We start from the raw sequence: 21,222 nt of genomic DNA, 5'->3' as shown, positions 1-21,222 counted from the left end.
TTGGCATAAATTTGATAATGTGTGGCCTGTCAGTACTATTGACTGCAGTAGAAAATACAGAAAAAAAAAGATATTTTATATTTCACCAGAAGATTGTAGCAGACCTGTGGCCACGCTCTTGGATGCTTTCGGAAAAACCTCCAAACACCCCTAACTGAATGACCTTTGTGTGGCCCTTTCCAGGCATTTCTAAAATAGATAGTGTAGCCAAGAAGTGGAGAAGTGGATGTGGGAATATTTTTTCACTCAAATACAAAACAACTGTCTAGTTCACTGAGACGTGGGCTGTTTTCAAGAAATTTCATGTCAAGAGTCACTAGTACCTGACGAAACATGCAAACTACTTTGTACGACAAAGTGACTGGTCACGAACGCTGTAAAAAATTAAAGCTGAACCGCTTATCCTCACAAGGGTCGCGGGCGTGCTGGAGCGTATCTCGGCTGTATTCGGGCAGTAGCCGCAGTGAACTGTCTAATTTATTATTATTTTTTCTTGGTACTATTCTTTGTGAATCTCACATTGGTGAAAATTTGGAAATGGAAATATTAGCGCGGAAGTCATATTTTTTTCAAGAATACAGTATGTTCTCAGCAGGCCCACTAGTTGAAACACGCCATACTGATTAATTTTGCATTTGTGCAATATAAATTAAGCAGCAAAATGCACTCGTTTTTAGCCATCTGTGGGGGCGGCCATTTTGTCTTGTGTTGACTGAAAATGACGTCACAACTGCTCACAACGACCAATCACGGCTGACCTGTTTTCTGAATCTGAGCCATGATTGGACAAAATGGCCGACCCCAGAGATGGCTAAAAACGAGTGGATTAACACTAACACTCACTAACCTATTCCACAAACGCAATATTTATCAGAATGCCCTGTCTCAACTAGTGGGCTTGCATAGGACATAGTCTTAAAAAAAAAATTTTCGTTGACTTCCCTTCCCCTGAAACAAAACCGTATAACTCAAAGGACAGTATTGAGGTGTATGACTCAACCGCATTGTTCACAGGGACGAGCAAGCGGGTTCATGATGAGGAAATGACTTACTCCCAAATCACTTCAGTATGCTTGTTTTTTCCAGAACCATATATGGAACTCTTTACATAAATCAATGCCCAAAAGTACCTCTCCGGGCTCTACTTTAATGTTGCGCTCCTTGTGTTTTTTTTTTTAGCAGACACGCGCAAGCAGGCATCGCGTGGTGGACCGCCACAGGCGGATGATGTAAAGCTGGCTAGGGAGATCACAGATCTGACAAACTAGCAATTGGAGACTGCCTTAACTGCAATTGTTTGTGTCTGTGTTAACGTCCTTATAACTTCATTAAATAAATGTAATGCGCCACGCCGTTCACTCAAACGGCTTGGTCTGACACACCTGTGCAGTGTGCTTACTGCAACGTAAGTGTTGCTGTGTTCCATTTTCATTGGCGTCACAAACCCCCCCCCAGAAAATCAAGTATGTATGCTCTGCACTGATAGCACATGTTTTGGTTTTGACAAAAAGTCAGCCTCATTAAAATCATTTGAGAATTCAACAAGCTGTGGCTTCTTTTCAATGCACAAGCATTGCCTTTGCTTTGGAAACGCCACCACCAACAGCGGACTAGCCTTAGCCTCTGGCTTTGTTGCGCTCCGCTCAATAGTTGGAAATGTTTGATCGCCACAAAGAGTTTCACAGTGGGCAGTGGTCGCTGTCTGCAGGGCTTGTACCAGACATGCAAGTTTGGTCGCTGTAGTTTTTCAGTAATCAGTCTTATAAGATATTTCTTTATTTATTCAAATCCATATAGGACATTTACAAACAGCTGCTTTTATTTGAGTAAAGTAATGATCCACATGTCCCCCTATTTTCTGACATGTTACAGACCAAACCATTAAGTGAATCATAATTTCTTTGTCAGTTAGAAGCAATGTCTTGATTTTTGAATAATAAAGACAGATGTTTAACAAATGTTTTTTTTTAATCTGATTAATCAATCAATATGAAAAAAATCAAATATGAAAGAAAAATCGGTAGGCGTAGCTGTGTAGCATAAAAATTAATCAAAAATTTTACACAGAATCCATGTGATCGGTATCAGTATCGGCTGATCACATTCATGTATGCTCGGCTCGGTATCGGAATCGGCAGCATAAAACCCTGATTGAAACGTCCCTAATTTCTACCACCAAAATGATAATGTGCTGGGTGCATGTCAAACGAACGAACAGCATGGCAACAAAAGGTTAACCAACCTCCCCCAAATATCAAGACAGTTTTAATCCCGAGCACAGCTGGAAAATAGAGCCCATAGTGTCAAAAAGGTTTGTGAACCCTGGTATAGAGGGATTTTTCCCCCCCATTCATACAACTCCCACCTTACACTGGCAGTTCTAGACAGTTTTACCTGGAATGTTTGCAGTAAAAAGAGAAGACAATGCCTAGAATGAAATGTTCAAATTAAGGAAACGCAATAATCTTTTAATACAGGCAGTCCTCGAAATACGGCGTTTCGAATTTGGGACGCCCGTGCCTCCTCCTCCTCAGTTTTGTACCCAGCACCATAGTGACTACGTTTACATGCAGTCAATATTCGGGTTAAGGTCAAAATTCCGATTTCTGAAACATTGTGAATATCCCATTCGCATGATTGAGCGGACAGAGTTGCTCCGGCATTTGAACAACCCACTATGTGTACCACGACACACGGCGTCATGACTCAAACGAACGTCATTTCCGCTCGTTACTTTCAACTGTCAATAAAACACTTGATATTCATGTCACTCACCACATGAATGAAGCAGCCGGTTTCCTCCTCACTTCAAAAGTGTGCTTTTGTGCTGCATCTCTGAGCTTGTTTACCTCTGCTTCTGTATTTGCGATGAGTTTCGCGCCAAACAACGCACTTTCGCATACAAGCACTTCCTGTACTACAAAGACCAGCATTCCTTGCGGTTGAGCAATGAGCATGCGCAGAATGTCCCGATCGTGTCCGCGCCGGCAATAGCTTTGCTTTTTCGCCCTCCTCTCCTCTTTCTCCATCCACTTTTCAGCAGTAATGTTAAGTACAGCATCTTATGCTTTTTATTTTAAAATATTTTCGTTTTTTTTATACGAAGTATTTTGACGTAAATTTCGACTTTAACGGTGAAATCCGACATACGCGGAAATTCATGTTACATCGCCAGTGTAGGAACGGAACTCGTTTGTAAAATGAGGACTCCCTGTAATCAGTTCTGCTCTGTTACCTCTAAACTGCGCGTGTGAGTAATTGTGCACTGCTCTGATCCTCTCAATGCAATATTGTAATGAACTGCGTTATGGATGTTTTATTATGTTCTCATGGGGTGGAAAGGTTGTGATAAACATTTCAGAACACGAAGTTCTGTTACTTTGAGTACTTCTATATCCGAGTTCATGAACACAAAACATTGTTCGCGAGAGAGAGCGCCGTTACATCATGTCACTATGCCATACAGGAGCTGTATTTTGTTGTACAAAAAAAAAGCGTGAGTTTACTTTCTAACATTTCTCATGAACCTTGGAAGACGTTATAATGTATTTTTTAAAATACCGTTCAGAATAGACAGGCACACTACCTCGATGTAAACTAGATAGCGCTGCTGCGGCGTCTCACTATAATCCCAACTATCTATAAATACTGCTGCTGACTACATTCCACGTAAATTGTCACACTTGACAGACCATTTGAAAACATTAAATATAGACTACAGCAACCACAAATACTTTCTATCTTACCGGACAGTCTGTGGTCCACCTGGGATGGTCAAAGTTTTTTTTAACTTAATTGGTGCATGGCACGATAGGATGCAACCATTTCTTCTTGAAAGAAGGGTGGATCGGCGTGGGAGAAAATTGTAAACACGCCCTTTATACACACTATGGAGACAAAAGGAACATTTATAATAACATTTTGAATTTAGAAATTGATAGGTTCATTTCCAACAGGTGTGGCATCTGAGGTGGAAAGGCATTTGTTAAAGGTGGCCGCTGCCACCCTGTGAAAACCGCCTATTCCGTCTCACCATATGAACAACTTGAGTATCTTAAAAAAAAATTGTGAAACCTTCATAAGATGGACATGTGGTTTTGATTGAGTGTTTGAATCAGGGGTCACCAATTCCGGTCCTCGAGGGCACCTGTCCTGCAGGTTTTCCATCTCTCCCTGCTGTAACACACCTGTTAAAATGATCAGCTCATCAGCAAGCTCTTGAGAAGCCTGATAATGATCCTGATCATTTTAACAGGTGTGTTACAGCAGGGAGAGATGGAAAACCTGGCCATCGAGGACTGGAGTTGGTGACCCCTGGTTTAAAAGAATGGAAAAATGAAACTGAACCAATTAGACATTTCAAAATAAGACACCAAAAAGAGGGAAGACGCTCAATTTCTTTTGTTACCAGCTTGCAAGGAGAAGCGAAGAGAAAACACACTTTACTGCTGCGCAACAGTCCGCGAAGCAATACTTTTCTCTAAGTTCTAAAAAGGCTTCGCTACCCTTTCTTTTTATTGAGTTTCGGAGTCCCTGATAACATGGGTGTTTCCAACCTAAGGGTGGGGTTCATGAAAGCTTTTGGAAACACGTGAACTTGTAGTTCTATGAGTGTGTTTCTTACTGTGTACATGTGTACAAATATCATATCAGCATTTCGTTAATTCAGCTGTTGAGGAATGATATAAGAACGGTCAACTCCCTCGTGGCGCTCCCCTGCTTTTCCATCTTCACCTCCTCTTCTCACATTTTCTCTTTGCGACAGAAGCACACTTCTTCATTGCAGGGCAATAACATTTCACACAAATATATATTTTGCAAACCATTAATAGCATTGCTTTAATCTAAAACGACTAAACCGCACAACACTATATGAGCATAACGTTATCAAATCACTCAGGATTATATGTTCATTCAACCTCAGTATGATAGGCAAACATGTGGCAGCTCTTTGGTGATTAATAACAAGCAAATGTGGGATAACTATTAAATAATTATTCCTTCACATCTGCATCACAGAGATCTTTGGAAACATCCCATGCACTGCTGGCTGATGGACCCCTTGGAATTGGTCTCCAGAACCAAAAATAACAAATTTAAAAAAAGTGAAGCCGCATAGTACATGTACTCTAAATCTGGGCTGAAAACCTTTGTTCGTTGTGGGCTTACACGTGAATAAAAGATATTGTACATAATTTTCTGAGGAGCTAATGAATTGAGAAGAAGGGGCAATGCAGGTGTGTAAGAAAGAAGTATCCAACCATTATATACTTTGTTTGAACATTGTAATATGGCAAATAAACTCTGACTCAAGTACCGGTACATCTGCCTGCCAGGTAGATTTTGTGCCTCATGAATACACATTAAATACCAAAATTGAAAATCAAACCAACAAAAGAAAGTAGAAGAAGAAGAAAAACCAGAGAGACGGTTCCGAAAAAAGCTCTGCTAGACTTACGACACCTACCGCAGGTAGTCACAGGTCGAGGGAAGCTCTGTGCCAGTTACACTGAAGCAGCTAGCTAGCAACAGCTTTGGCTGGCTGTTAGCGCGCCCAAAACACATTATGGAGTCACTCCTATGTCAGTAATCAACGCCTGCGAGGCGGCGAATAAGTTACGTTTCTGACAAGTATCATACGCGTGATGGAATCATGAGAAAAGACGGAGAATTCATTCTAAATGCTAAGCAGCTAACATATGAGAGCGTTTAACACTGCAATTACGTGCTTGGGTGACCGATTACACTTTTCACAGAAGTCAGGATGGAACCGCGTTAAAGCGGAGGACATTCAACTTTGCAACAGCAAAATAACAGACAATAAATACTTGGATCTGGAAACCGCAAGTGATTTCACTTTAGCCTTTAAGCATGATTCACCTTTTCTCAGAATACATCCTGACATTCTCCAGAGTCCAATATCAGCATGCTTTAGAGCACTCCACATGATGCTCGGAAAAAAAAAAAAAGAAAAGGAAAAAAACTCTGCAATAATATTAAGTTCTCACTTCAAACACTGTGAGAGCCAGGGCAGGCCATTTTTAGCACTGCCGGACTCCTCTTGGTAATTGAACACGCTCCCGCAATTTATGGCTTGTTTGCTGTGGTTCCTTAAAAGCTTCATCCATTCATCTGTTCTCTGTTGCTTATCTTGTTCACAGTCACTGACAAGTTGGATCAATGTAGAAGGAATGGCTTTCTCACCACAACTGAATCTCGAGAGAGTTCGGTTGGAATCGTGACCACCTTTTCTAGATGCTAGTGTTTGAATAGTATGTTCACACATGACTAAACAAATCTCACCAGGAAGGAAAATGAATTCGAAATGGATCAAAAAATTCCAAACAACCTAAAATGGTGCTCATTTGAAACCTCCGTAAGAGATATGATCAATCTTGTCTGCTGTATGAACACATGCGTCGCCAAAGTGACCCGCATGCACAGAAGAGACGACGTCACTCACGACGTATTGTTTATCGGAGTAAATGTGGTCTTGCGTGTCGGGGCATTTCTACAGTGAAGCAATTACGTAGGAGGTAGGAATAAATACAGTATTTGGGGGAAAATATGCGGCGAGGCTTTAATATCTCATTTCGTGGAGACATCACTAACGATGACATCACGTCATCGCCGAAGTCAAGGACTGTATTTTGTTGGCCACCATAACTGCCGTTTTAAATTTGCTTAAAGGTCTTTATGAATATATGTCATGTAGAAACGTGTGAAAGACTGACTTCTTGTAGACTGTGAAATATTTCGAATAAAAATTCAAGCTGTAATTGTTTAGAACTGTTTTGCATAGCCTGCGAGAACTGGGTTAGTGCTCAACTTTAAGATAAATGACCCAAATTTGAAATGTGTGCGTGCGTGCATGTGGGGGTTATAACCTTTAAACTCCCAACTGAACCTCCTACCACCCCTTTGCCACCTCAATTAAACAGTCTAGATGATCCACTGTGTGTGTCCAACTGATTTCAAGATGTAAAAGATGTATCAAAGCAACATTCCATCCATCATTCATGCTCACATTCGCACTGATGGAAATGTGTATTTAATAAACGTCATTATGTGTATTAGCTAATTGCTATTACCCTTGTGCTTGACATTCTTCTGAACACTACCAGGACTTCCTATCCTTGATTTTCGATTTTTTTGTTCATTTTGTCCTCATAGGCCTGTTTCTGTTCATGCCTGTTCTGATGGCACCAACACCGCCAAGCATGTGCACTCCCTTGAGGACGCTTGATGACAGTCTGAGCCACAGGCGACGCTACATGGTAAGAGATCGATGGCATGTTTACGACTGTGCCACATGAACTATTTTCTTGGGAGTTGATGGGAGCCAAACACAAGTGGTCAAGTCATACAAATGTATGATGGATCAACTGACTTCTGTTTTTTTCAATCGTCAATTGTGTGTTGTTTGGTCATTTTATCCAAATTGAAGATTTGCCCTTCAGCTATTTTTGACAACAATCACGGCAAGAATCTTGAGCTCAGTGAATATCAAAAATAGCATTTCTACAATGTGAGCCAACAGATGACTACAGAGGAAGTCCAGTGGCCTGAGAAAACTAAAGATAAAAATTATTCTAAACAGGGTGCCACTTGGTTTCGTGGATTTAGCCAACAGGAGGTGCAGGATGTGAAGTAACGTAGAATATGAGCATGAATTTCATAAACATCTACTAATCATCATGTTTTTGGAAATATTTCACAAAATTACACTGTAAAAAAAAATCGTCAAAAAAGGTACAATACTGGCAGCTGAGGTTACCAGGATTGTATAGTGAAAAAAATTGGAGAAACCGTAAAAAACTAAAACAGCACACTGGTTTGCTAACCCTAAATTTGACTGTAGAGAACAATTTTCTTGACAGAAAATCATGCTTAAAAAAACAAATAATGTTTGATAATACTGTAATTGATAGGGGTGCTCCAATCAATCAGCCACCAATCATGTTTGGCCGATTTTTGTGGAAAAGTACATAATTGGTGATCGACGACTGATGCCTTAATGACCAATCGATCACCCTCAGTGGCCAATTGTTCTTTACCAATATGTACTCTAACCATTTACAGCATTCACAAACACTTAACAGTGGTGTTATATTTTATTACAGAGAAATCTACACCATGCATGCCACAGTCGGTAATGTCACGTCATTTATTTATATATAATTTTTTTTCATCAGCAACGCTCACCGCATTGTAGATAAAAACCAGGAATTGACCCGGATGTGACTATTTTACACACAACCTAAACTCACGGTTTGTTTAAAAAAAACAACAACAACAACAAAAACAAAAGACAGTGTGACAAAAATGTGAGCATTACATACACTTTTTTGCTGTTTTCCGGCATATATGATAATTTTGTGTTGTAATTTATTGCTTTCACTATCTTTATTGTTGTTGTTGTATTGCTATTTTGTGAATATAAAGTGCTTTGTTACATCTGTAGCTGAAATGTGCCATATATATAAAGTTGTACTGTGCTGTCTTATATAAAAATGACACATTCAACTAATGGTAACACAAACACACATACTGTACACATGACAACGATTAACATCCTTATAACTGTGTTAACCCGCAAACGACTGGAAGCCATGCGGTCAAGACACATGCTATGAAATGACGACAAAAGTCTGTCAGAAAGAAATTGTTACCATTTCATGTAAGTTGTAAATGTAGGTCTGTGCTTCTGAAAGTGTTTGGGCCAGCAGAGGAGGCCTTGAAAGCCCTGACAGCATGCAACATATTATGGGTGAATGAGCTCAGCTTATGCTGAAACTAACTTCATTTCTTCGTTCTTCGTACCTGAGCACACGCAGTTGTCATATTTTTTTTTACTCGAAACACCATCATAATGGATTTGAAAAAACAAAAAAGGATGCACTTTAACTGCAGACCTTCAGCTTCAATTTCTGGGTATTTACATCGAAATCAGGTAAACACTGGAAGAATTTATAACAATTTATGTAGATGCTTCCCAGTTTTTAACGACGGGGACTATATATATATATATATATATATATATATATATATATATATGTATGTATGTATGTATGTATGTATATATGTATACATATATATATATATATATATATATATATATATATATACATACATGCACACGCACACACACACCCACACACACACAGAACTGGGCATTTTACTACAAATTGAGCGTCCGTTATTCATCATCCGTCTGCAGCATTCCATCGGCTGTCATTCGCCTTTTTTCTATAGTACCCGTCTATAGGCTGGTCTGCCTGGCCCCACCAGCTTCCAGCTATATGAATATAATAATATATAATCATTTTATAATCTTAGACCAAATTCAAAACTCCTTTGAATAAATTGTGCCTTACGACACTGCTGTTCTTAAACTTGCTCAATTCAGTTAGACCAGTTACAGTATTAGTTCTTATGTTGACAGCGGTTGGGACAGAAAATGGAGAACATATGACCATGTTTTCCGTAATTCCCAATGTGGTCTGAATGACAACTTACTTAATTACAGTGATATCTAGACATTTGCTCGGGGTATGCCCCTTTTGTAGAAATATATTTTTTCAATAATGCTTAGTAGTATTTCACTTTTTGGAATATTTTTCTTCAACAAATGGTGACACATGACGCACACCACACTGGCGCGAGCACAAGTGCGGGTAGAATGCTGTCTCTACATAACTGGTCATCTTTAATTTTTCATTTGTGCCAGCTGGTAAGACTCACACTCCATCTGCAAGACTGTTGGTGAGGTGGTAGTAGGTGCTGCTTTTTTGGTTAGCACTTGCATTCACATGGGACCAGTTATGGATAACTCATTCATTTGAGTAAATAATATCTTGAGATTAAAGGTAAAGGAGGTTTCCAATCAGGAAGAGGCGCCCATTTCTTTCAAATGGCTAACACACAGAGTACAGAGACGGTGTCTATGAGAGTGGAGGCCACAATTCTTTGAGGAATTATGACCGCATGAGACCATTCATTGAGACCAGACCTGGTGTTTGAACATAGTTCAATCTTATAATTCAGTCTGTGCAAAATGTGTGCAAGAACATATGTCTTCATATTTGCTGAGTGTACTTTGTTGTCTGCTACTCACTGCCCACCAAAGCGGTCATTGTCACTGGTCTCCGATGTGAATCTGTGTTGGTTTGTCGATGTGAGACATCCAACCAGCTGCTGCTATTTCAGGAACCCGCACTAGAGCTGAGGCTTTGATCATCAAAAGCACATGGAGTGGCGTGGAATATTTACAATGGTGTAGACTACTGAAGTGTTTTGTCTTGTAAAATGTCAATGAAAACAGAACACAATGCTTTGCAAATCATGTTCAACCTAGATGTAATTGAATGCACTACAGAGACGAGATATTTAAAGTTCAAACTGATCAACTTTATTGTTTTTGCACATAATCATTAGCTTCAAATTTTATGGCTGCAATACGTTCCAAAAAAGACTGAGAAAGTGGAGGAATGCTCATCAAACACCAGTTTGGAACATCCCACAGGTGAACAGGCTAACTGGGAGCTGGTGGGGGCATGATTGGCTATAAAAGGAGCTTCCCTCAATTGCTTAGTCCTTTAAGAGGAAATCACCCCAAACATATTTTTTTCAAGAATATGTTCCCGGCAGGCCCACTAGTTGAAACACGGCATTCTGATTAATATTGTGTTTGTGGAATATGAGTTACGCAGCAAAATCCACCCCTTTTTAGCCATCTCAGGGGGCGGCCATTTTGTCACTTCTGTCGACTGAGCTTTTCTCGGCTTCAGAAAACAGGTCAGCCGTAATTGGTCGTTACCTGAGCCCTGAGCAGTTGTGAGGTCATTTTCAGTCAACAGAAGTGGCAAAATGGCCGCCCCGAGCGATGGCTAAAAACGGGTGGCTTAACTTTTATTCCACAAACGCAATATTTATCAGAATGCCTTGTTTCAACTAGTGGTCTTGCATCGAACATATTCTTGAAAAAAATACGTTTGGGTTGACTTCCTCTTTAACAAGCAAAGACCCCAACTTTGCTCGTTAGAAGGGAAATGGGCAATAACCTAAAAATACTGTTTTAAAATAAAAAAGGATTTTCAGTGCGATACTATCTATGCAAACATAATGCAATAAATAATTCCATAAAATGTAAACGTGTAAAAGATAAGAAACAAAAGGTGTAACTGAATAACCAAATGACAGTTAGTTACATAGCATCTTTAAAACACGTCATTGTACGAATTACAAACTTGTAGTGGTTCTTTATGTGTTGCAGAAGCACAACTTCCCTATCAACTACACCATCAGGGTTCATCACGAGGAAGTTTTTAAACTATCAAACATCAGCAGAATGGTAAACGCTTTAATACGTCGCTTGAGTCAACATTTCATTTCAGTTTGTTTCTTTCTGTTGAACAGCTGCTCAACTCTTTTCTCTTTTAGAAGTTACGGGTGGACGACTTGGAGGATCTTCACCTCCAGAAGATGTGGTTCCTTGTTAATCACGGCGTGTTAAAAAGGGTAAGCCCTCATTTCTGAGCTAACTGCCGCATTGATGCTCGATGGCTTTTGTGAGGGATAAAAATACAGTGGCACCAGGAAGTTCCCAAACCTTGAATGTGAATGGTCATCGTATGTGATGTAATGTGTCACGTGAGCCGACAGTGTACTGCACTAGACAGAAAAGACTCTGGTGGTATTCGAGTACTTTTGCCCACCGTCAATGTCCTGAGTTGGAGACAATAAGGGCCAGCAAGGCCTCTCCTGGCCCAAACACTCAGAGGCACTGACCTATTTACAACCGAAATTCCAATATTTGTCCAATCAAATTATATTAATTCATTCCCAACAGTGTATTCTCTCTATTTTGGTTTGTGTTTTCGGGATGTTTCTTAGGATTTTGGGCCGATCAGTTTTCAGCCTCTCAGTCCATCCAATCTGCCCGCGGTCTTCAGAATTAGTAGCGCTTGCCGACGTCCTTCAAAACAGTTTCAAACTGCTCCTTAAACCGATTTCAAATTCGCCTCAAAGGGAATAATCAGTATCCGCTAAACAGGAGTGCCACAAAAAAGCCGAACGTAAAGTAGGTCAAGAAAGACAAGCTGATGATCTCATCAATTTTTAAATGACTGCTGACGCTGCTACCACAGCACACTTAAAGAGGCCAAAAGAGAACATTTGTCAGCCCTGATTCAGGCTTACCGTCACAATCCACGTGTGCTATTTAAAACTATTGACTATTGAGAGTTGTACAAACTCGATTGATAGATACTTTATTCTGCCCAACAGAGAAATTAGACACATCGGCAATATTCACAATTACACCCCCAAGAATGTAATGAAATAAAAATGGGAACAAATGTCTAGAAAGAAAAAACACAAACAAAAGTAGCATTGAGTGGGGCAACAGAACACATTTGTGATTTGGCAGCTATGATGTAAAGCCTGGTTTACACGGCAAGATTTCTAAATTGATGGCCGACTTTCAAACCCCACGCGTGATGAGAAAAAAAATCTGGCTGTTTTGGAGCCACATATAAAACCTCATTTTGGACCACTAAAATCCTAGGGTGATTTAGACAACTATTTTATTTATTTATTATGAATGTTTGTTTGTGTTGAAGCCTTCTAGGTTGTCTCGCTAAAGTTTGTTCTTTTCAAAAGAAAAAAAAAAAAGAAGTTGGCAAAATAAGATGAAGCTTCGCCCTGCCAGGTTCTGAAGAGAAGCGGTGGAAAATTAGGGATCCTAAAAGCGTAAACAAGGATCATAGCCAGGTTGAGCACCACACTGCTGCAGATCCTATCATTGCATCTGGAGCGAGGGAAGACCCATTTCCCCAGGAGGAGGCACATCAGCCTAACCCACAGTGGAATCTAAAGTTACCCGCAAGAGAACCATTTGAGATGCCAACTCCAAATCCATAGTCAAATGGACAAAAGCCAATGATGAGGGTTCACGGAAAACTTCCAACATCTTCTTTTCTGTTGGCGATGTGAAAATCCCAATCTTAGCCGACCAGCCAATGAGGAGTCTTCACAGACTATACAACCGACATCTCTGACAGACATATGGTGGAATGAATCACATCCCAGTTCTCGGAATGTCCGACGAAGATTGACCACAGCTTCCTGCCGGTAAAACTCAAGGTCTGGTGCTGCCGGTTCCTCTTGTTGCATTGCCTGATGTGGCCACTGAAGCTGTGTGGCATAACATTGCCAACAGCCTAAAAGCTGGATGCAAAAAGCCAACAATTATACTAGGAAGTGGTTGCGCCTCCCCCTACTGCTTGATGGCACTCTTTAGAAGAAACAGCCCGAAGCGTCCGCTGACATCTTTTAATGCTGGATACTAGCTGCAGAAAGTGAGGCTGGTGTTCAAGCTGAGACATTCACCGGATTCGGGTGACCGTAATGTCAAAGCCTACTGAGAATCCGGTCACTTTTCAAAATAAACGATTTTATGTTTTTTATTCTTTCATCTGTGTGACCCACGGCCCGGCCCCGGTCCGTTGCTCGACGGTTGGGTGCCACTGGCCTAAAGCACCAAGAGATCTTAGGAATGCAGCATCAGGGAAGGGCTGATCGTGCCAAAGATGTGGTCCAAAGCCACAGAGATGGAGAAGGAAGACCTGTTGGTTTTAGAGGTTGAGAATGTAGAGGAGGAATGCAATTAAGATCAGAGCTGTGTGCCAGCAGCAAAAAAAGGGAGACGGACACCGGGAAGACAGTGGTGGAAAGTGCCATGATATGGACAGGGGAAGCCTGCCAGCTCTGCAACTCTCTCAAGCTCTGCTTGAGCTTGCAACGTAATACACTGAAATAAAAAATAAATGATAATTTATTTAAATACAGACTTCAAGCATCAGATGTTAGAAATTAAAAAAGTAACAATGAATAATAAAATATAAAAGCGCTAAAGTCAAAATCTAAAATATAGTAGTAACAGGGCAAGACGACAATAAAGCAGTAATAAAAGTTTCACAGCCACCGCGTGAGACCTGAGAGGTCTTGTTTTAATACACTGCTTTGAACCCATTAACACATCCAAACTCCCCCCGACGATGAAGGCTAACTATATTATTAACTGCTATTTGTAGCTTAACCGACTTATTTTGAGTTATTACTTATGATACTGAAATGAAAGTTACTAGCATAAGGACCCCAGCGCTTAAAACAGCAAATTCCCATTACCCATGAGCTTTAAACTTACTTTTCAATCGAATATCCCTTTCAGAAATGGAAAGTGGCAAAAAGTGGACCAGCTACTCCATTATCCTCTCTGCATGCTTCTCTCATCGTACTGACACATCGTACAGTACATTCAAATAAAATGACAAACTGAATAATATGACGTTCAGAGCTTCCTCAGACAACCACAATATGCCAAAATTTTAATATTCAATAAAATAAAATTAAAAAAACAGAATGAAACGCAAATTACCTCATTCACTGCCATTTACATATTTATTTCCCTTTTCGCAGTCCAGCCATTCAATTCCAGGGGTTTATTTATATATTTTTTTCACAATTTTTCAAACAGAGAGGGTCTGAAAATGTGAATGAGTTAAAAAATAATTTAATAATAATTTACTAAAAATGCCAAAGTATATGTATTTTAATAAATCTCAATGGGTGAGCAGTCTGTCAGTCCGCCCCCTGCTGCTGTGTATGAGTAAATCCCCCCCCGCCCCCCATAAACTCCAACTGGTCCAGAAGTCAGCTGCTGAGGTCATTACAAGAACCCCCTCCTTCCACCACCTCACCCCAGATTTATAACAGCTCCACGAACGAATGGTTAAAATTATAATACATTTCAAAATCCTCCTGCTAACTTGGAATGACATCCACAACCTCAGTCCACCATACCTGCCAGACATTATACAAATTGCCACATCATTTTGCACCCTGGATCCGCGTCCGTTCTAAAGCTCACTGTCGTGCCTGCCAGTCATCACTGCGGGTGGCAGAACATTCAGTTGCTTTGCTCCCCTTCCCTGGAACGCATTACCATCTGACCTGCACAACACAAACTCCATTTCTTTCTTTAAAGCCAAATTCAAAACACATCTGTTCAGAGTGTTGCATTCCCGTAATCTTGTTTTTACATTTACGTTTTTGTCTTAATTTTTAAACATTGACTTTACAAATTTGAGGTGTCCTTCTGTGCTCTGAAAGGCATCTTTAAATGCTGATGAGTCAAATCAAATATATTTATATAGCCCTTAATCACAAACGAGTATCAAAGGGCTTCAAAAGACCACAGTTGACAAATATTAACGACATCCCATCATCTTCAACCCACAGGAGTGCAAGGAAAATTTACAAATAAAAAAAAAAACATGCGGAAAAAGAGGAAACCTTGAGAAGGGGTCACAGATGGTTGTGAATCTCCCTTCCAGGATCACCAGGCTGCAATGGATGCCGAGTGGGCAACATTTCACACGTAATGCAGTGCTATGCAATGTTAGTTAGAATAGCGTGAGACTCACACACCCCCCCCCAAAAAAAAAAAAAAATGAACCGGTAATTATAAGTACATTAAATATATTTTGCGTGCATTATTTTTGTGTTAGTCTTTATAAAGAAGAGCTCGATCTACAATAAAAGCTTTTCACCGTAGACATTTCATTTATTTTAAATAAAATATTAACATTCATATTCTAGGGACAGAAATGTCACCAGTAGCCAGGAATGACCCAAAAATGACCATGGAGCTGCTCCAAAACCTTGAAGTAAAATCTTCCCTGCAGAGTGGAAGCACTGTTTTCACTTCCTGTTTGTGTAAAGTGTCACAATCCACATGGAAAAAAACATCAGTCCAAAATATCTTTTTATGCCAATTGCTCTGCAGTTCTAGTTGGTTGTTTTGAACATTGATGTCAAGGCAAGTTGAAATAGCGGGAAAAACAACCAGCTACACCAAGGATCAAAACCTCCAAATAGAGTAGCTGGTTGGGAAAAGATGCTCAACGCACTCTTAAAGACACTCCCCTGACCCCTCCCCCCTCCTTTCTCCTGTAGCACAGAGGCAGAGAGAGGCAGCAGCATATCTGTCAACTCCAGGGTTTATTTAATCTTACAAAAGTTGTAATTTGCCTTTATATATCTGTACATAATAGTAAACATTACACATTATTTTACACATATATCACATTATTCTCTATTGTGGCAGCGACAACCTGCGAAAAAACAAACAAACAAGCAAGCTGCGTGTGGGCTTGTGCAGGCTACCAATATGCCTGAAAGTTTCAAACAGCTCAAATATGTTGAAATATTTTTTGCATGTACAAAATAGTGACCTGAATACAAATTCAATTCCCAGATAATCCGAGTCATGCCAGAAAGACATCCTTCACGTCCCTACACTACAGAGTTGGAGAGACGTCTGCAAGATGCCGAGGGAGTCTTCGTGCAGTCGCACCCTCAAGAGGTAAGGCAGCGGTCATGCTTCTCTACCATGTCAGTATTAATTGGCTACTTGAAGGAATTTAACACATAATTGAGTTTGCCTCGGAACACAAGGCTCCGAGGGCATTTGGAAGCTCAGGGATGTCACATTGATCCTATTTATGATTATTCGGAATGAATAGATGAATGAGCCCACGGGGTAATTAGGGTAGGACAGTCATTATCAGGACATAAAAATGTGCCTTTTTTTTTTTTTATGATTCGATAAAGACTGGAGTGTAGTTGGAGTCTAGAGGTTGTAAAGTGGTAGGTTGCTGGGGGACTATGTTCAGGATAATGGGACTGAGATAGTTATCGCAAAAACTGATACTTAGGCTAATTGATATTTAGACATGAGACTTTAGAAGGTCACAGGCCATGAAAGAGTATTTATGCATACATGGAAAAAACAAGCAAACACGGTGTTGTGAAATTAGAAGCAAAAAGGTTGTGAATTTAAAGTTACACAAAACAGTAAAACATACAGGAAATGATCAATCTCAGCAGCAATTGTTTCTCTGACAACATCTGACATACCGTATCCAGTATTGCTGTTTGGGTAACATGTCACAAAAGTATGAAATTAAATCAATCTCACATTCCACTGAACGTGTAACGTTACACACAACACACAACAAAAAAAAAAACGTGACATGGCAACTAACCAATATGCTAGCTAACAAAGCTAACCTAGCAGTCTACATCTACGCTTGGTACTCCTATTTGTCACAAAAAAGCCAACGGCAACAAATATGAACAAATAGTATCACCAAATGTAAAAGGAATAATGGCTGGTAAGGATTTTTAAAATATTATTTAAATTATTTGTTTTACTGTAAAACTGAAGATTTATTTAATCTGTTACAGACCCTACATATGAAGAAAAAAAATCAGGCATTGAACAGTTTGATCGTACAACGTGTGCTGTGCTCTGATAATCTCAACACAGACACCAGGAAGACACAGAAAGATTCCGTTCCACCACCGAACAAGAATAAATTCCTCCAAGAAAGAAATCTCGCACGATCAAACATTTACCTAACAAAAAAACAAGAAGAAACACAACAGCATCGGGGAAACTCCTCTTATTCAAGTTTTTTAAGAGCCGAATAATAGCATTTTCAGGTCTTTGCGCGTGTTTACACGGCCTTTAAAAACCTGATATTCGGGTTTAAAAAAAGGTTATCGACTGCATGTAAATGGAGTCATTGTATATTGAGGAGCGAGAACCTGGGAAGAGAAGTGAAGAAAATCTCCCCTCAGTCTCTCAACCTAACATGGCCCAACCAAGTAAATTTTGTGACGCCATCAAACACACAGGCTCTTTTACGAAAACCTGCTGAGTAACAGCGTGCACACTAGTGATTTCATATTTCGCCATCGTGTCTCAAATCTTTTTAAAAAAAAAAAAAAGAACGGCGTGAACGAAATGAAAAAAAAAAAATGTTAAGAACTAACATAAGGTCATGTCACTAGTTTGGCAATCCTCTGGATATTTGAAGTGGTTGAAATGCGTTTGATAATTATCTTTTCATATGTTGTTTTGATGTTTCCAAATATACCAAGTAAGAATGACTGGAGTTGGCAAGAGGTTTGTTTCATGCCGCAAATGTTTTGACAACCTCGAGTTCATTCTGGTTTCTATGTTTACAAGATACGTTGCACTAAACCCATATTTTGAACTGATTTGTTTGTATGACATCAGACATGTAATGTCATTGGTTTGCTAGCTTGACGTGAAGACATGCAATTGTTAACAAAATCCTTCCCAACTGCTCATCTAGATAAGCCGTTAGGCTATTACTACAGCTCATGATGCAGCCATGTGCATGACATTTTCCCTCAAATAACATTTTCATTTCATCTCATCTAATGAAAATAATGTCGCTGACGGTCTTGCAAATCACTTAATTAGTCATGAGTGAGCTCCTTGTGTATGTTTTTATCCAGTTTGTAGAATGTTTAATTGTAGAAGGTGACGTTTTTTTTTTTTTTTCATGTGTCATAATACGAGCTTGCAATGCAGATCTCTTTCTCATGAGATATTGAGCACCGCGAAAAATGAAAAACTGTGTGTTTGTGTACAGGTGTTCCAACAGGAGCTTCCAGGTGCAATCCAAGACATTTGGGATTGTTTAACAGAAGAGTCAGACAGAGTGCCAGAGTCCAGCTGGAGATTTGCTTCTCCAAAATCACTTTTGGACAATTTCTGTCACACCATGCATTGCCTCTTCAGCGAATGCTTCGCCACCACAGAAACACAGGATCGTGAGTATAAGACATTTTAGCACATCGGCAACAATTAAGAATTTAATGTCAATTCTTTTTCACCTTATTTGGAAGGCCAAGGGCCAAGTCCCTTCACATCAATACTAAGGGCTGATTTATGCAGTGGACATTCCATTGCTATATTTGTTATTGTTTTTGACTTTTGACGTATTTTAATAAGCAGCCAAGACATACGCAGTAGATGTGCATATGTGGCTACGCTACTGTACCCAAAATAAGAAAAGTCACTGTGCTGAAATCCTTTGAGATATCATACATAAAGTTTTGTGAGACTTTAGAGGCATATTTTCCTGATAATTTCGGAAATTTCCGAATTTGAATACTTCAGGTATTCATCTTCTTACGTTCGACATATCAACAGTCGCAGATTCAAACAGCCTGTTTTTATTTCAGCTTTTTACATCCATACATCCTTCCATAAGAATCTGAATTTGTTTTCACAAATGTTTTCTCTTTTTATTTTTCCAGAATTGGACTCCTTCCACTGTAAGAAAGGCAGGAAGAAAGCCTCAAAGGCAAATAGCTGAGAGGAGTCCACTGGGGTGAGGTAGTCCCTTGTCATTCTGAATAGGTATTATTTTCTTTGACCTTGACGGACCTTGAAGGACAATCCACTTCCACATTAATTATTTTCCCAAAGCCTGCTGGATAGTATGATATATATCATTTGGCCCTAATATGTTCGTGTTGGCATATATCTAACTGGATGCATGATTCATATATGACCTAAATTATTTGCTAAGATGGAGTCCGTTTGGAATGGACCGCATAACGCAACCTGCCTTATCCACACCGAAGGGTTAACTTGAACCATGGAGGACAATGCTTTCCCAGCCATTTGCCTTGAAAAGGCCCCCCATAATGCTCTTGTGTATGTGCCTGCCCGGTTCATGTCAAATGAGTTGAAAACAATGTGCTTCACATTGGGTTTATGATACGACCGGATGACTTTGTACAACCATACAGGTGTACTGTGTTTACCAACGCCACTTTCAGTGACTGCAATGTCTGTGAGCTTCATTGCTAAGGACTGGTTACTACCCCCCCACCACCCCCGTCGACCCCCTCGCCGCTTTACGCCCCGTTCTGCTGCTAATATAAGCATAATTGGCTACCTTATGCTTTTATTACCTATTTTGCTCCGTGTGTTATCCATGTATTGTATTTTATTGTGCACATTTGTCGTGAACAAAGAGACTTGGGCACTGACAAAAAAATATATATATGAATCTGTCCAACTTTCATGTTTTACTGTGCATTTGCTTTGCATTAGAAGAGGCTTGATAGACATGATTTCAAGAGAATATGTGCAAAAATGGTAAATTGAGTCCGATTTTTCATGGACTTATTGCCACTGGTCAAACATTTTTTATTATTTCATTTTATTTTATTTTTTTACAGTATGTATATATATATATATATATATATATATATATATATATATATATATATATATATATATATATATATATATATATAGTGCTGTCAAGCGATTAAAATATTTAATCGTAGTTAATCGCATTTTTTCATAGTTAATCGCATATTTTATTTATTGTAAAAAAATCCATTGATTTTTCTGTGACATTATTTTCTTGAATTTTAATACCCTTAACATGAATAAGAGGATTGATTTTCTTATGCAAATACTTTATTAAAGCGAAGTCAACCCAAACATATTATTTTTTAAGAATATGCTCCATGCAAGCCCACTAGTTAGAACAAGGCATTTTGATAAATATTGCATTTGTGGAATAAGAGTTGATCCACCTGTATTTAGTCATCACTGGGGGCGGCCATTTCGTCACGTCTTTCGACTGAAAATGATATCACAGTTGCTCAGCGCTCAGGTAAGGATCACAGCTCACCTGTTTTCTGAAACTGAGCCATGATTGGTCATTATTTGAGCCCTCAGGGCACCTGTGATGTCATTTTCAGTCGACAGAAGTGATCAAATGGCCGACCCTGAGATGGTCGAAAATGGATGGATTTTACAACTTGAAACTCATATTCCGCAAACAAAATATTAATCAGAATGCCTTGTTTTAACTAGGGGGGTTGCATAGAACATATTCTGGAAAAAAATATGTTTAGGTTGACTTCCACTTTAATTTGAAAAACAAGCATTGGATTCAACTCACGCAAACAGCCCCCCCAGCCCTTTCAAACGCACACACATACACGCTCACACATGCACGCGCACACACACAATCGGGCGACTTGTTGCTCAAGCTCCGCTTGGTTTTAGAACGACTAAAAAGATTATTACTCGCTGCTCGAGTGTCTAATAAACTTATTTTGTTTATTAAAATTCTGTTGTGGGTATATTTCAATGTAAATTGTGTCAGATAAATGAATGACAAACAGTCGGTTTACCGCTGAGATTGTCCCATGCGGCTCTCGCACTGCGTGTTTGTTGTCGTGCTGTTATAAAATACATACATATTATTTTGTATTTATTATTTTTTGAAAATTCTGCAATATTGTTTT

General features: G+C 39.5%; 1 protein-coding gene across 7 annotated transcripts in view; it reads left to right on the top strand.

The window, feature by feature from the left end:
• Positions 1-20,087, top strand: part of il34 (interleukin 34) — a 70,314-nt gene extending 50,227 nt beyond the window's left edge. For 4 of the 7 annotated variants that reach the window (XM_086028376.1, XM_086028380.1, XM_086028374.1 and 1 more), the window contains 6 exons: positions 7,174-7,277; positions 11,276-11,353; positions 11,443-11,520; positions 16,322-16,429; positions 18,534-18,714; positions 19,204-20,087. In XM_086028376.1, the coding sequence (XP_085884502.1) occupies positions 7,174-7,277; positions 11,276-11,353; positions 11,443-11,520; positions 16,322-16,429; positions 18,534-18,714; positions 19,204-19,262 (608 nt within the window). In that variant the 3' untranslated portion in view covers positions 19,263-20,087. Of the gene's footprint in view, positions 1-2,972; positions 3,048-3,138; positions 3,251-7,173; positions 7,278-11,275; positions 11,354-11,442; positions 11,521-16,321; positions 16,430-18,533; positions 18,715-19,203 lie in introns of those variants that run through there. The other 3 variants (XM_086028379.1, XM_086028378.1, XM_086028377.1) reach the window with 3 other exon arrangements.
• The last annotated feature ends 1,135 nt before the right edge of the window (positions 20,088-21,222 follow it).

This window comes from Filicampus tigris, chromosome 4 (assembly GCF_054856515.1).
Source record: "Filicampus tigris isolate MCC_2025a chromosome 4, RoL_Ftig_1.0, whole genome shotgun sequence".
In the NCBI taxonomy this organism is placed as follows: Eukaryota; Metazoa; Chordata; class Actinopteri; order Syngnathiformes; family Syngnathidae; genus Filicampus; species Filicampus tigris.
This window is presented reverse-complemented; position numbering and strand designations above follow the sequence as displayed.